Source organism: Camponotus floridanus, unplaced genomic scaffold, assembly GCF_003227725.1.
Source record: "Camponotus floridanus strain SB8 unplaced genomic scaffold, Cflo_v7.5 scaffold153, whole genome shotgun sequence".
Taxonomy (NCBI): Eukaryota; Metazoa; Arthropoda; class Insecta; order Hymenoptera; family Formicidae; genus Camponotus; species Camponotus floridanus.
In genome coordinates, this window is record NW_020229274.1 from 424,743 (window position 1) to 438,708 (window position 13,966).

Here is a 13,966-nt window from a genome sequence, read left to right on the forward strand (position 1 = left end):
CGCGCGCGCGCACAAACACACACAGTAAAGAGGGTTTGGAGTCATTAAATATTACGGGAGTGACGAACCGTAGGGTTCTTATCTTTACTGACACACGCACGCATGCACGCACGCATGTACAAAAAAGATCAAACATCCGTCACGTCCACGCCGTTGATTTTGGGTAACGCTGAGAACAGATAGTGCATGACACACTGCACATATGTATTAATAAGAACCCAGAACAAGTCTATATCTAAGACAACTAACGTTATGGCGTGGCCGCATTTCTGCATTTTGAACCACTGTAACACTGAAACGGCTCATAGGATCGAATTGCGTCCGTGACAACTTTTGATCAGCTTGACTCAAAATACAAAATGGCACAGTTTTATCAAATTTGGTCGGAACCGAATTTTCCAATGTTTTGTGCGGAGTCCTTTATTGGTCATATTGGGATTCTTTAGTTTTAAAAGAATGTTTTCTTTTTAAAAGGTGGGAGTCTCCAAATTTAAAATCTGTAATTTTTCAGATTATTGTTGCCAGGAATTGCATCGGTCAAATATTGGAGCTAGCCTATGATTCTGCAATAGGCGGATATTTTGGAGTGAATAAAACATTAGATAAGATTCGAAAACGTTTCTATTGGGCTACGTGCAAACATGATGTGGAAGACTGGTGCCGTTCTTCTTGTGGAATTTGTGTAGCGAAAAAGGGTCCATCAGAAAAGGGAAGATCTCCAATGCAGGTTTATAATGTGGGAGCTCCATTTGAGAGAGTCCAAATGGAAATTCTCGGCCCGCTCCTATTACTTCAAGCGGAAATAGATATTTATATTTCACTATTGATTGTTTCACAAAATGGATTGAAGCTCTTCCATTAAAGAATATTAAAACTAATACGGTTGCGGTTACTAATAAGGTTGCGGAGGCTTTTGTGAATCAGATAGTTTTTCGTCATGGAATACCTTTAGATGTACAGATCAAGGTAAAAACTTTGAATCAAAGATTTTTCAAGAGATGACACGCCAGCTAGGAATTAGAAAAACTAGGACTACTGCTTTACATCCCTATGGATAAGTTGAACGTCATCATCAAACGATTTTAAGTTATTTAGTTAAATTTGCTGCAGAAAATTAAAAAGATTGGAATAATTGAATTTTTATGTATTTATTGGCTTATCATTCTTCGAAGCATGAAGTCACGGGCGTCTCCCCTGCAGAATTATATTTCACTCGGGACTTAACATTACCATTAGATTTGTTGCGAGGAAGCCCCCTTCCCGAGGAAAGTAGGGAGAGTTCGATTGGAAATTATATCCGGAGATTAAAGGAAAAAATGCAAAATATCCATGAATATGCTAGACAACGCATAAATTTATAATCATTATGATCCAAAGCACGTTATAATCGTAAAGCTAGGTAAATTCACTTCGAAGCAGATTAAGATGTTTGGTTTTTCAATCCTCGGAGATTATTAGGAAGAACTCCTAAATTACAAAGTAATTGGGAGGGTCTCTATAAGATAATGAAGAAACATGATGATGTAGTTTTTGTAATTCGAAAATCAAATAGACATAAAAATAAAATAGTTCATGCTGACAGATTAGCTCTATGTTATCATAGGCAGGATTTTAATTGAGAAAATTTCGGAGCCCAAACTTTTGTAAATAATCATTACTGTTAATTTTTATTACATAAATATTGCTGTTTTCTTTTATTCGTTCAAGAGATTTAATCGAGAACAATACCTAAGAATCAACAATCTCAGAAAGGAGGAAGAAATTTTTCTTAAAGATTTGCCTCACTCACGGTTTTCTTGTGGGACTTTGGGCAAATGCCGAGGCAGGGGCTTGAGGTGTTCTCTTGAGAGAACGGAGGATTCACGGGAGGATACCTCCTTTTTGCCTGAAGATCACGCATCGGAACATCGAGCCAATTAAGTCGATTAAACCCAAAAAAATATGTCGTTCGATAACCTGCAGCAGAAATTCAGAACAGGAAATTAGAGCAGGAAGATACATTGGGTGCTTTATATTCGACGAAATTATTCGAGGAAATTATTGGAGAAATTCCGGGACCAATAAAGTCGATTGAGCCCAGAAGGATGTGCCGGTAACCTGCAGGATAGGACAAGGGGACACATCGGGTGTTCTAGGCTCGACGAGGAAATCATTGGAGAAATTCCAGAACTGAAAAAGTTGACTGAGTCCAAAAAAATGTGTCGTTCGGAGACCTGCAGCAACAGCTCAAGGTTGCAACAGAAGGTTCAAACAGAACAAAAGGACACGAGAATTCTTCGACAAGAAACCTTCTGCCTTTTATTGTCGGGACGACAATTCATAAGAAGGAGGCAAGTGTTACGTCCCTGATGTTCATGATTGTCAAATCGGCATCGCAAACGATAAACATCTGGTTGTCAACGGTTGTTTATAAAAGAAGAACAGTTGAGTCGGAAAATAGCTGTCAAGCTATCTAGATGCGTTTTACATACGAGCCGATCCGTTGTGTTATAATTCTGTTAATGACTGTGTTCTGTGTTGCTGTGTTGCCTATTAAAGTTCTCTTGTTACCTTTAAAAGTGCTTATTCATTTGACACGATCCGCGACGGCAGATTTCTTTAGTGCGCATCTTCAATATATATCAAAGTCCTCGCCGCGGGCGTAACAGTATCATATATATTATTTTACAACATTACAACAATAATGTAGCAAAATATATATTATTGCATTATAAAGTAGTTATATACCTGTTTTTACACTATACAGCAAGAAAATTTAACTTAGACTTTCACAAGAGAGCGCGCGCGCGCATGTATGTATGTGTGTGTGTGAATGAGTGAGTGTAAAAAGCATACATATTATACATATTATACAAAGTGTTTGATAAACATTACATACAACAGAGTACAGTAAACTGAACAGAAAACTCCTTTACATTTTGTAATTTTTGTAACAATTATTGCAATATTAATTTAAAAAATTAGTATATTAGCGCGCTTCTCACACAGCTAGATGTACGCTTTGTGTGTGAGGATGATAGCGCCGCTACATCTTGTTAATGAAATAATTTTATTGAAATAATTTTATAATTTACAATTTTTATTCTTAGTAAAATTATTTCAATTATTTGATTTAAAATTTTGAAGTCTATCATTATTGTTTTTATTTCAATTAAATTATTTAATTGAAATAATTTTATCAAGACGGGAGGATAATTATCGACTGATACAAGCCCTTAACGTCACTCCCCGTGTCACTCCCCGGTTATTCCTCGCGCATATCTCGACGCGCAGCTATAAACTTTTCGTTCCTGTGTGACATTCATTATTGGCACGCTTACAGCGCATCCCACAGTCGTGTAAGACGCGCACTAATACGTCAATTTTTAAAAATTAATATTGTAATAATTATTATTAAAAATTGCAAAATGATAAAGGGGACTTACTGTTCAGTTATCTGCTCACGAAAATTAGCTTAATGTATTATACTAAATATATACAAGGTGGTCCATTTAACTCTGCCACCCCGAATAATTTGGTTATTATTAATTATACAGAAAAATGTCATATAGAAAAGTTGTTGCATTTGAAGGGGGAAAATAAGTTTTTGAAGTGAATGTTATCCAAAGGTCATATCTTCTGAGATTTCGATGGTAGCAATGTTTTTTTAAATGGTTTAAATGAAAATTAATCCGTTCCTTCACGTCCTCCGGTAAATAATATGGAATTATAGTGATTAAACGCTGCAATGTTTACAAACACCGTAGGTTGTGTGAAACCAGGTTCTGACTTCTTCGAACTTGAACAATGTTTGTTCGAATCATTCAGTCCAATTCTGAATGCTTAAGAGTTCACTTGAAGTAATTTCAGACTTATTTGCGAAAATGTTCACGCAATTAGAAAACACTGATATGGTGTTCTGTTATGGCGAAGCGGGGCAAAATTCAATGCAAGCATGTCGGCTCTATGCAGAAAAGTATCCGGATAGAGTATGTCTGGCTCGTCGTGACTCTTGATCATGTCATCAAATTATTTCGCGAAACAGGCAGTGTTCAACCAGCTAAAAAATCGGGATAAAACTCAAACTCATGAAGGATCAGAAATTGCTGTTTTGGGCGCCGTAGGATTGGATGAGAAACCTTCATTAGCGCACAGTACAATTGGGCGCGTTGCAATTGCACACCGTGCTATTAGACACATAAGATTGCGCACCGTTCGATTGGACACGTTACATTTGCCTAGCGTTCAATTGGACACAGTTCTTTTGCGCACCGTTCGATTGGATACGTTACATTTGCGCACATTACTTTTGCCCATGTTACTTTTGCGCACATTACTTTTGCCGACTTTTATAACTTTTATAAACTCATGTGGAATCCCAGTTTGCGTTGCAAAGTACACGCCCAGACTGCACCCCCCACTTCTCCCACCCCGTTGCAAACCCATGTGGAACCTCCCTTCGCATGGAAAAGTATATATGTGCAAAAGTAATGTGGGTAAAAGTAATGTGCGCAAAAGTAATGTGGGCAAAAGTAATGTGTGCAAAAGAACTGTGGGCAAAAGAACTGTGCGCAAAAAAACTGTCTAATTGAACGATGGGCAAATGTAACGTGTCCAATCGAACAGTGCAAAAGAACTGTACGTAAAATAACTGTGTCCAATTGAACGGTGGGCAAATGTAATGTGTCCAATCGAACGGTGCGCAATCTTATGTGTCTAATAGCACGGTGTGCAATTGCAATGTGTTCAATTGTACTATGTGTCAATGAGCCACTTCCGGATTGGATCCGCATGCTAGTTCTCGACAAATTGCGAGAATTGGTATTTCCAGATCTAGTATTTTGCGAATACTGAAACGTTATAAGTTTCACCCACATTTCATTGCATCATGCTGTTGAAGGATATGATTTTCAAAATCGTATCAATTTTTGTCATTGGGCACAACAGCAATTACAGACCGATGAACGTTTCTTCGAGAACGTTTTATTCAGTGATGAGTCAATTTTCACAAAGGGAGGTAAATACGCATAATATGCATTATTGGTCGGAAGATAAATCCGAGATAGCTTCGACAGGTCGCTCATCAGCGTCCATGGAGTGTAAATGTATAGTATGGCTTAATCGAATTATCGGTCCATACTTCATTGAGGCCAATCTGAATGACAAAAATACGCCGACATGTTAACTGGCAAGTTACTGGAATTTTTAGAGGATATCCCATTACAAGATCGTCAACAAATGTGATATCAACACAACTGGTTGTCCATCACATTTTGCACACATATCACGCGATGCAAACCGAAAGTTTCCCGAAAAATGGATTGGTCGAGAAGCACAAGTTTGTTGGCCTGCTCGTTCTCCTGACTTGACACCTCTTGATTTCTTTCTCTCGGAAATGATCAAGGATATTGTGCACCGAGACGTCCAACAACACGGGAGAATATGAAGGAACGTATCATCAATGCGTGTGCAAGTGTTGCTCCGGAAATGATAGGCAGGGCTAGGCAATTCTTTATTATACAAATGGAGCTCAGGTTGATGGACAACATTTTAAGCACATGTTAAAATAAATTAAGTGAAAAAAAATACTGACTTTGCCACTAAAATTTATTCTTTTTGAATTTCTATTTCCATCATTTAATCATAAATTTTTGAGCCGAAGGTCATTCAAAGGTCATGTTATTACACATGGTTGAACGCGTTTCGATGTCAACTTTCTCGTAGTGGGCAAGAAAATAGGTAGTCCCATTTAAAAAAAACATTGCTACCACCGAAATCTCAGAAGATATGACCTTTGGATGACAATCACTTCAAAAACTTATTTTCCCCCTTCAAATGCAACAACTTTTATATATATGACATTTTTCTGTATAATCAATAATAAAAAATTATTCGGGATAGCAGAGTTAAATGGACTATCCTGTATATACAGGGTGTCCCATTTTAAATAATACGCTCAAATATCTCCGAACGGTGCGTTAAATAAAAAAATGTTTCAAACAAAAGTTGTATGGATTGAAGAGGATTTTAGATAAAAGTTGTATGGATTGAAGAGGATTTTAGATGGTGGCAATGATTTGATCTTTGAAGTCTCATAAAGGTCACTTTCAATTTCTTAAATGGAACTCCCTATTTTTTATTGCATATTCTTGCAGCTCATCTCGAGAGTTTTTTAAAACACTACAATTAGGTTAGCTTTCATTAAGTTTTCGAGTTATGAGGCTTGAAATAATTTCTTAATTTTATATAAACCATAAAATATCTAGTAAAATATTTATTTTTCGATTATCTTACCTTAATACTTTTACATTTAATACTTTTTTACATTTTTTAATACTTTTGTACATAATAATGAGGGGAAACAATTGGTGTAAGAAAAAAACATAGTTGTTTTTTGCATCAATTGATTCCTCACATTATTTTGTGCGTAAAAATATCGAGATGAAATAATTGAAAAATGAATATTTTACTACATATTTTATGGTTTATGTAAAATTACGAAATTATTTCTAGCCTCATGAGCGAGACTTGAAATAACTTCTTAATTTTACATAAATCGTAGTATTTAGTAAAATATTCATTTTTCGATTATCTTACTTAAATATTTTTTATGCACAAAGAGAGAAATCAATTGTTGTAAAGAAAACACATAATTGTTTCAAAGAAAAAATATATAAATTGCAATTAACAATTACATATTTTTTCTTAGAAACAACTATGTTTTTTCTTTACACCAATTGATTTCTCTCATTATTTTGTGCATAAAAATATTAAAGTAAGATAATCGAAAAATGAATATTTTACTAGATATTTTATGATTTATAAAATTGAGAAATGATTTCAAGCCTCATAACTCGGTAAGTACTTAATGAAAACTAACCTAATTATAGTGTTTTGGAAAGATGAACTGCAAGAATATGTAATGAAAAGTAGGGAGTCCCATTTAAGAAATTGAAAGTGACCTTTACGTGATCTTCGAACGACTATTGAGGGTGTAGTTAATGACACTATCTTATGTTTCCCTCAAAGCCATATAATTTTTGTCTAAAACGTTTTTCTCAAAAATGCTTAGTTTTTGAAACAAAAGGGATGAACGGGTAGTCTCAGACACCCTGTATATATATATATATAGTTGTGGCACTTTTTTGGCCATATATGAACCATTACCAATGAAGTGGTTAAGTTATACTGAGACGACTTTTCTCGCCGCACGCTTTTAGTCACGCGAATTGGCCGATTTTCTTTAATTAATCTCAAAATTTTATATAGGTGTTTGCAAAATGATGTAAGACTTTTTAACTCAGTTTAGCAAGATCTACTTATGGTTTTTCTTTAGCACACGATAGCTGGGACACTGCATATATATAGAGGATATTCGATAACTTTTTGCGCATCCAAAGTGTGAATGTAGCTAACTAAAATTAAGAAGGAAAATACTTCACTGTTTTATGATTTTCGCAATAATTAGCATGAAATTATTTACAGAAAATCGGCCAATCTGCGTAAGTAGAGAAAAGTCTCAATGTAACTTGATATTAGAGGCGCGGCAAAGCAGTGAGCGATGTTTATTCACCAACGTAACGCCGTGCGCCACTATCATGTTTTGGAGAGCGCTCCACTCGCCTCTTCCGCGCGCCTAGTATCAGTTTAAAGTGGGACGGTTCTTTTCACGCAAATTAACCGATTTTCTTTAATTAATTTCTCACTAATTATTACGAACATTCCAAAACAGTAGAGGACTTTCCTCCTTAATTTGAACCAATCTATCTTTACATTGGGTTTATAAATAATTGTCATATATTTAATATCTTTTTGTTTAATTTTATTTATTTTTGATGTACTATACTCTTAATATTAAATATAATATATGCAATAATCAATTATATATTTTACACAAAAAATATTTACAATTGGACTTTAATATACTAAAAATTTATAAAACTTTATAAAAATTTTCCATGATAAATTTTATATGGTAATTATGCACTTTATATTTAATTTTAATTATACACCACTACGAGGCTCTCATCGATTTTATCACCGGTCATTATTTATTAAATAGTTATACACAAAAAAGTTTTAGTAATTTCACATAATTTTCGGATACTGTGTATATTTTACAAAATGAATCTCTGTTAGATTCATTTATTTATGTGTGATAAATGAAATGCGTGAGCGGAGAAAGGATGCTTCTTTTCCAATTACCTCTATCCTGAAAAAAAGTTTCCATTTCGTACAATATGAAAACACAATGAAATTTGAATTATATAACTCAAACTCTATTTAATTTAAGTTAAAAATAGGTTTGGATTAAGTTATATCTTCCGGAAGTGGAGCCCTCCCGTAGGAATGGAAGAATTATGGAACCCACTATGTCCGCACGTATTTTGCAAAACGAAATGACGTTTGCTCTACATTCAATCATCTTCACTTCGTCTTGCAAAGTGACACATGGACACAATGGATTCCGTCTCTTCCTATGGAAGGATTTCACTTCCGGAAAATATAACCTAACCCAAACTTATTTCCGATTTAAAATTAAATTTTGTTTAGGTTATATAACTGAAATTACATTGTACTTTTGAACAAAACAAAAATCTTTTTTTTTTTTGGATAGAGGTGCAGGAAAAAAGCGGAATTCTTCCCTTTTTACGCTTTTATTTTATAATAAAGTAAAACTATAAAATACTTTTTTCTTAACTTGACGTGTGGACGGCGATAATTTATTATATTTTAATTTGTATATTTGAACAAAATTATTTATTCTTTAGGTATTGGATTCATGTTTGTTGTAATATTAAAAAAAGGATAAAATTGCATATTAGCGCCGACCTTACCAATTTCGATGATCTTGATATATGAGGTCGTTGCTAATATGAAGTTTTACCAAGAAAAGCATCAATTCATTCATCATATAATTATAATGACGACGATATAGGAATTCAGCTAAATATCCTATATAATATTTTTTTAAATTCCATTAACGAGGAATATAGAACATATCCTTGATTAATTTATAAAAAATTTTAGCCGTTGCTCATTGTTTATTACAAAGTTATTTACAAAATAAATTCAATGTTCCGTTAAACTTATTTAAGGTAAATCTGCATAAACTGCACTCTCAGTGGGAGATTAGATGTGGAATCAACTTCCCTTTATCTTATAAAATACGTGCATGGATACAGTGAGTTCCGCTCCCCCCCCCCCCTACGGGAGTCTACACTTTCAAAAGATGTAACCTAATCCAAACTATTTATGTTTTAAATCAAATTTGTTTTAAATGAAAAATAAGTTTGGATTAGGTTTCGGAAGTGGAGCCTCCCGTAGGGGAAGGGGGCAGAACTCACTGTATCCATGTATGTATTTTGTAAAATAAAGGAAAGTTTATTCTACATCTTATCTCTTGCTGAGAGTATAGTTTATGTAGATTTATCCAAAATAACTTCAATGGTTCCGCATGGATTTTTAATTTTTTACATAAAACAAGATTTACTCTATACTGTGTGTGTGTATGTGTGTTCCCTGTTTTCAATGTAAAACTATACAATCTATTGTGTAATTTTATAGAGATTTTCCATAGAGTTTTCCATGCAAAACGAGGTTTACATTACTATTATATATCGGTTAGTTACTATCTTTAACTATTTATAATTTTATTATAAATAACGAGCGATGGCTAAAAATCTTTTGTCACTTAGGGACATGTTCTTGGTAACAAGGTGATATGTCAAGGTCATCGAAATTTATGAGGTCGTTGCTAATATGAAGTTTTATCAAGAAAAACATCAATTCGTTCATCATATAATTATAATGACGACGATATAGGAATTCAGCTAAATATCCTATATAATATTTTTTTCGAATTTCGTTACCGAGGAATATTTGCGCGAGTTTCATGCCAAGCGCGTTCAATATGCTGCGTATGTGCACCAGTCGTAGCGTCGATGAAATTTATTTTATCATTCTGTTGAATGTACATAGCCTTTGTTGTGCAAATATTTATGGAATTTCCAATAGTCTGACATAATTGTTGTTCCGGATTTTATCCGTTTTTTTATTACATCGAGTAATGTGTCAACAGAGCGATTATTTACGAGTTCAATAAACAATTAAGTTATTGATCTTTGAATACTCCAAATATCCCTTGTCCTTCTATGAGTCATTCTTAATTATTTTTCTTTTTTCCTATTTTTGCTTCATCAATTTCTACAATTTCTCCTTCAGCTCCATTTTTTTCTAACGTTGAGTCTACTTATTGAATACATAACTATTAAGCGTCGTCTATAATGGCAGTAGGATTAATGCATTAAAGCTGCAACTCAATAAATTGACCAATCATAGTCGAGTATTCTCTTAATGCTTGACTGTGATTGGTCAATTCCTTAAGTTACAGCTTTAATCCATTAATCCTACTGCCATTGTAGATGACGTGTTACAAAACAATTAATATAAACTTAGAAAAAAGAATTTATAATAATGAAAACTTAATAATAAAGTGAATACTCAATAATTATATCTCATGACAGAAAATCGATCAATTAACAATAATATGTGTAGAAAATGCAAGTTCACATTGAAGAAAATTTTGACGCGGTGGTTTAATTGTAAGAAAATACGCTACAAATCGACATATCCTTTGTAAATCCAAATGACTGTGAGAACCATGTATTGTGAAGAATATTCAATTTAATATTACACCTGTTTCTTATCGATTGCAAACATATTGACTATTATAACATCGAAATATACTGCAATTAAAATCCATCATGTTATTACAAGAAGATGGCAAGAATTATGAAATATCAAATCGAACGAGTAGTTTATTCGAAGAGAGAGATTAGGTATAACAAAACTGAAAGGGTTTGGATTCATGGGCCTTTGTTTATGAGAAAATTAATTAATAGTTGCATTTTAAATTCAGTAATTTAGGTGAAATATGCGTGAAGCGCGATGGCTAAGTAGATTAAGGCGCGCATTTCATATTTTGTCGTCTACATGCGAGAAAAGTTCAAGTCCTCGCAATCTCAACTTTTTTTAATAATTTTTAATAATTATACTTTTATAATCATATTTTTTATACATACATATATATATATATATATATATATGTATGTATGTATGTATGTATGTATGTATGTATGTATGTATGTATATATGTATGTATGTGTATATATGTATGTATGTGTATATATGTATGTATGTGTATATATGTATGTATGTGTATATATGTATGTATGTATAAAAAAAATATATATATATATCGTAAAATATTCATTTTTCTATGATCTTATCTCAATCACTTTTATGCACAAAATAATGAGAGAAATCAATTGGTATAAAGAGAACACAGTTGTTTTTAAGAAAAAATATGTAACTATTAATTACAAATTACTTATTTTTTTCTTAGGAACAATTACGTGTTTTCTTTACACCAATTAATTTCATTATTTTATACATAAAAGTATTCAAATAAGATGATAGAAAAATGAATATTTTGCGATATTTTATAAATTATGTAAAATTAATAAATTATTTTAAGGTCAAACCAATGTCACCATCAGATATCCGCTTTTGAATCCTACAACTTTTGTCCAAAACATTTTTTCATCTAACCACTTTCTGCACTGTTAATCAGTGTGCACAATTAAAATTGGACACTCTGTACATATTTTATAGTTTTATTTTATTATAAAGTAAATGTGAGCAAGGGAGGGACTCTGCATTATCTTCTGCATATTCTTTTTTTGAAAAAATAATCAATCCCAAATTTTTGCTTTTAAGTTTTAATTAAATTAGATTAGGTTATGTATATATTAAGTAGTATATAAAGTAATATATACATTATGAACTTTTATTTTATTGTAAAGTGAATGTCAGAGCAGGGGAGAGAGTTTACCCCACATCCTGCTTCCCTACCCCGAAAAAAAACTAAGTTAATTCAAACCTACTTTTTGCATTTATGACGCGCACGTTCCTGAGCGCTCCTTAGTTACGAGCGACCGGCGGCGCGATCGCTAAGACACAAGCGGTAGGAGAGGAACAGTAGGCGTAAGCTAAGAATTTTGGCCGAAAGTTGCAAATAAATCCCAGCACATATAGATATACGATTATTATCAAAGTTACATATACTGTATATAGATACACGGTATCCTATGAAACATTACCTTAACGCTATGGTCGCTGAGCCATGATAACTTAATATTTGTGATGGCTCAAATGTTATATTACGAAAAGGATCAATCTTTAACTGCTTATATCAATTTTTTGGTCCAATTCAAAAAAACAACTTTACATATATTGATTAGATATTTTCCATTATTATTAGTATTTTCCATTATTATTGCAAATTTTATGGAAATTGTAAAGAGCAGCATATAGTGTCTCCTTGTCAATAAACCACTTTTCAAATATTTCGAAAACCGAAAGATCGCCAAATAAAAAAAATTGAATATTAATCAGCAATATCACCTTACATATCTGAAAATCATGTTCATAGATAAGGGGGGGGGGAATATCTGTTATGTAAATAATTACCGATAAAACAATACAAGATATAGTAAATCTATATAAAAAAATATTAAAAGAAATAAAGATTTCTTTTAACTCTACAGTTCTTTGAGTAATAATTGTCATAAAAGCATTTAAAACATAAAACTTTTCAATAATGTGCACAAAAAATAAATGGAATTTCATTATTTAATATCAGACAATAACAAAATACTACATTTAGCTTTTTAACACTATGTCTTAAAGAAGACAACAATTATAAACTTTATGTTTGAATAGTCATCATATTATGGTTATTTTTTGACAATTATAAATGTGTGATAAAAATTTTTCAGAATAATATGTTATTAAATACCCGAATGAATACGCTGCCAAATACAGCTTCGATGTTTAGTAAACTGCAAAAGCCAATTGACTCTTTTATCATCTCGGATCGCGAAACTAATGAAGCTTCTCGAAAAAAAGTGACATCTAATCAACACAGTTCTGTATATATCGGACAGGTAGAGTAAGAGAAATGTGGAATTATATTATGATTAAGCATAAAAAGAATATTTTGACATAGCTATAAATATTTCAGGATAAATTTATTAATTATCAGATCAATGGTGCACCTGATATCAATCCAAAAGTGATCGATGTGAAAATAAATTCAGTCGCTGTAAGTAGTTAAATTGTAAAACTTAGTATGATAATTTCTTTATAATGGAATTTTTTTATTGAACCAATTTCTTCTATCGAAGAAATTCTTGTTTCTAAATATAAAGTTTTTTTTATTTTTACTTATTATGAAGTCACTCATATTTTTTTTATTTTCTACAAACAAGAGATTTATTTCGCGAACTAGATGTAATTTATTATTAAAATATATCACAATACGTTTATCACCAATAATTATATAATATTTTTTAATAATATATCAAGCTGATAAAAATTACGAAAATTGTATTTCTAAAATATAAACTATGATTATTTTAAATATAAATTGAAATTATCACAGGCTACAGAAAATAAATAAATAAATATATATATATATATATATATATATATATACATATATATAATATATATAATATATATAATATATATATATATAATTTATATTTAAAATAATCATAGTTTATATTTTAGAAATACAATTTTCGTAATTTTTATCAGCTTGATATATTATTAAAAAATATTATATAATTATTGGTGATAAACGTATTGTGATATATTTTAATAATAAATTACATCTAGTTCACGAAATAAATCTCTTGTTTGTAAAAATTAAGAAAAATATAAGTGACTTCATAATAAATAAAAATCAAAAAACTTTATATATAACAAAAATTTCTTCGATAGAAGAAATTGGTTCAATAGAAAAATTCCATTATATACTAAAATATAAACTATGATTATTTTAAATATAAATTGAAATTATCGCGGGCTATAGAAAATAAATAAATAAATTAATATATATATGTATTGTATATATACA

The 13,966-nt window shown here is 31.7% G+C and overlaps 1 protein-coding gene across 1 annotated transcript in view; it reads left to right on the forward strand.

The window, feature by feature from the left end:
- Nucleotides 1-13,966, forward strand: part of LOC105256518 (mucin-17) — a 155,572-nt gene that overhangs the window by 108,590 nt on the left and 33,016 nt on the right. The window contains exons 10-11 of the mRNA XM_025406776.1: nucleotides 12,822-12,989; nucleotides 13,067-13,147. Of these exons, the coding sequence (XP_025262561.1) occupies nucleotides 12,822-12,989; nucleotides 13,067-13,147 (249 nt within the window). The remainder of the gene's footprint in view (nucleotides 1-12,821; nucleotides 12,990-13,066; nucleotides 13,148-13,966) is intronic.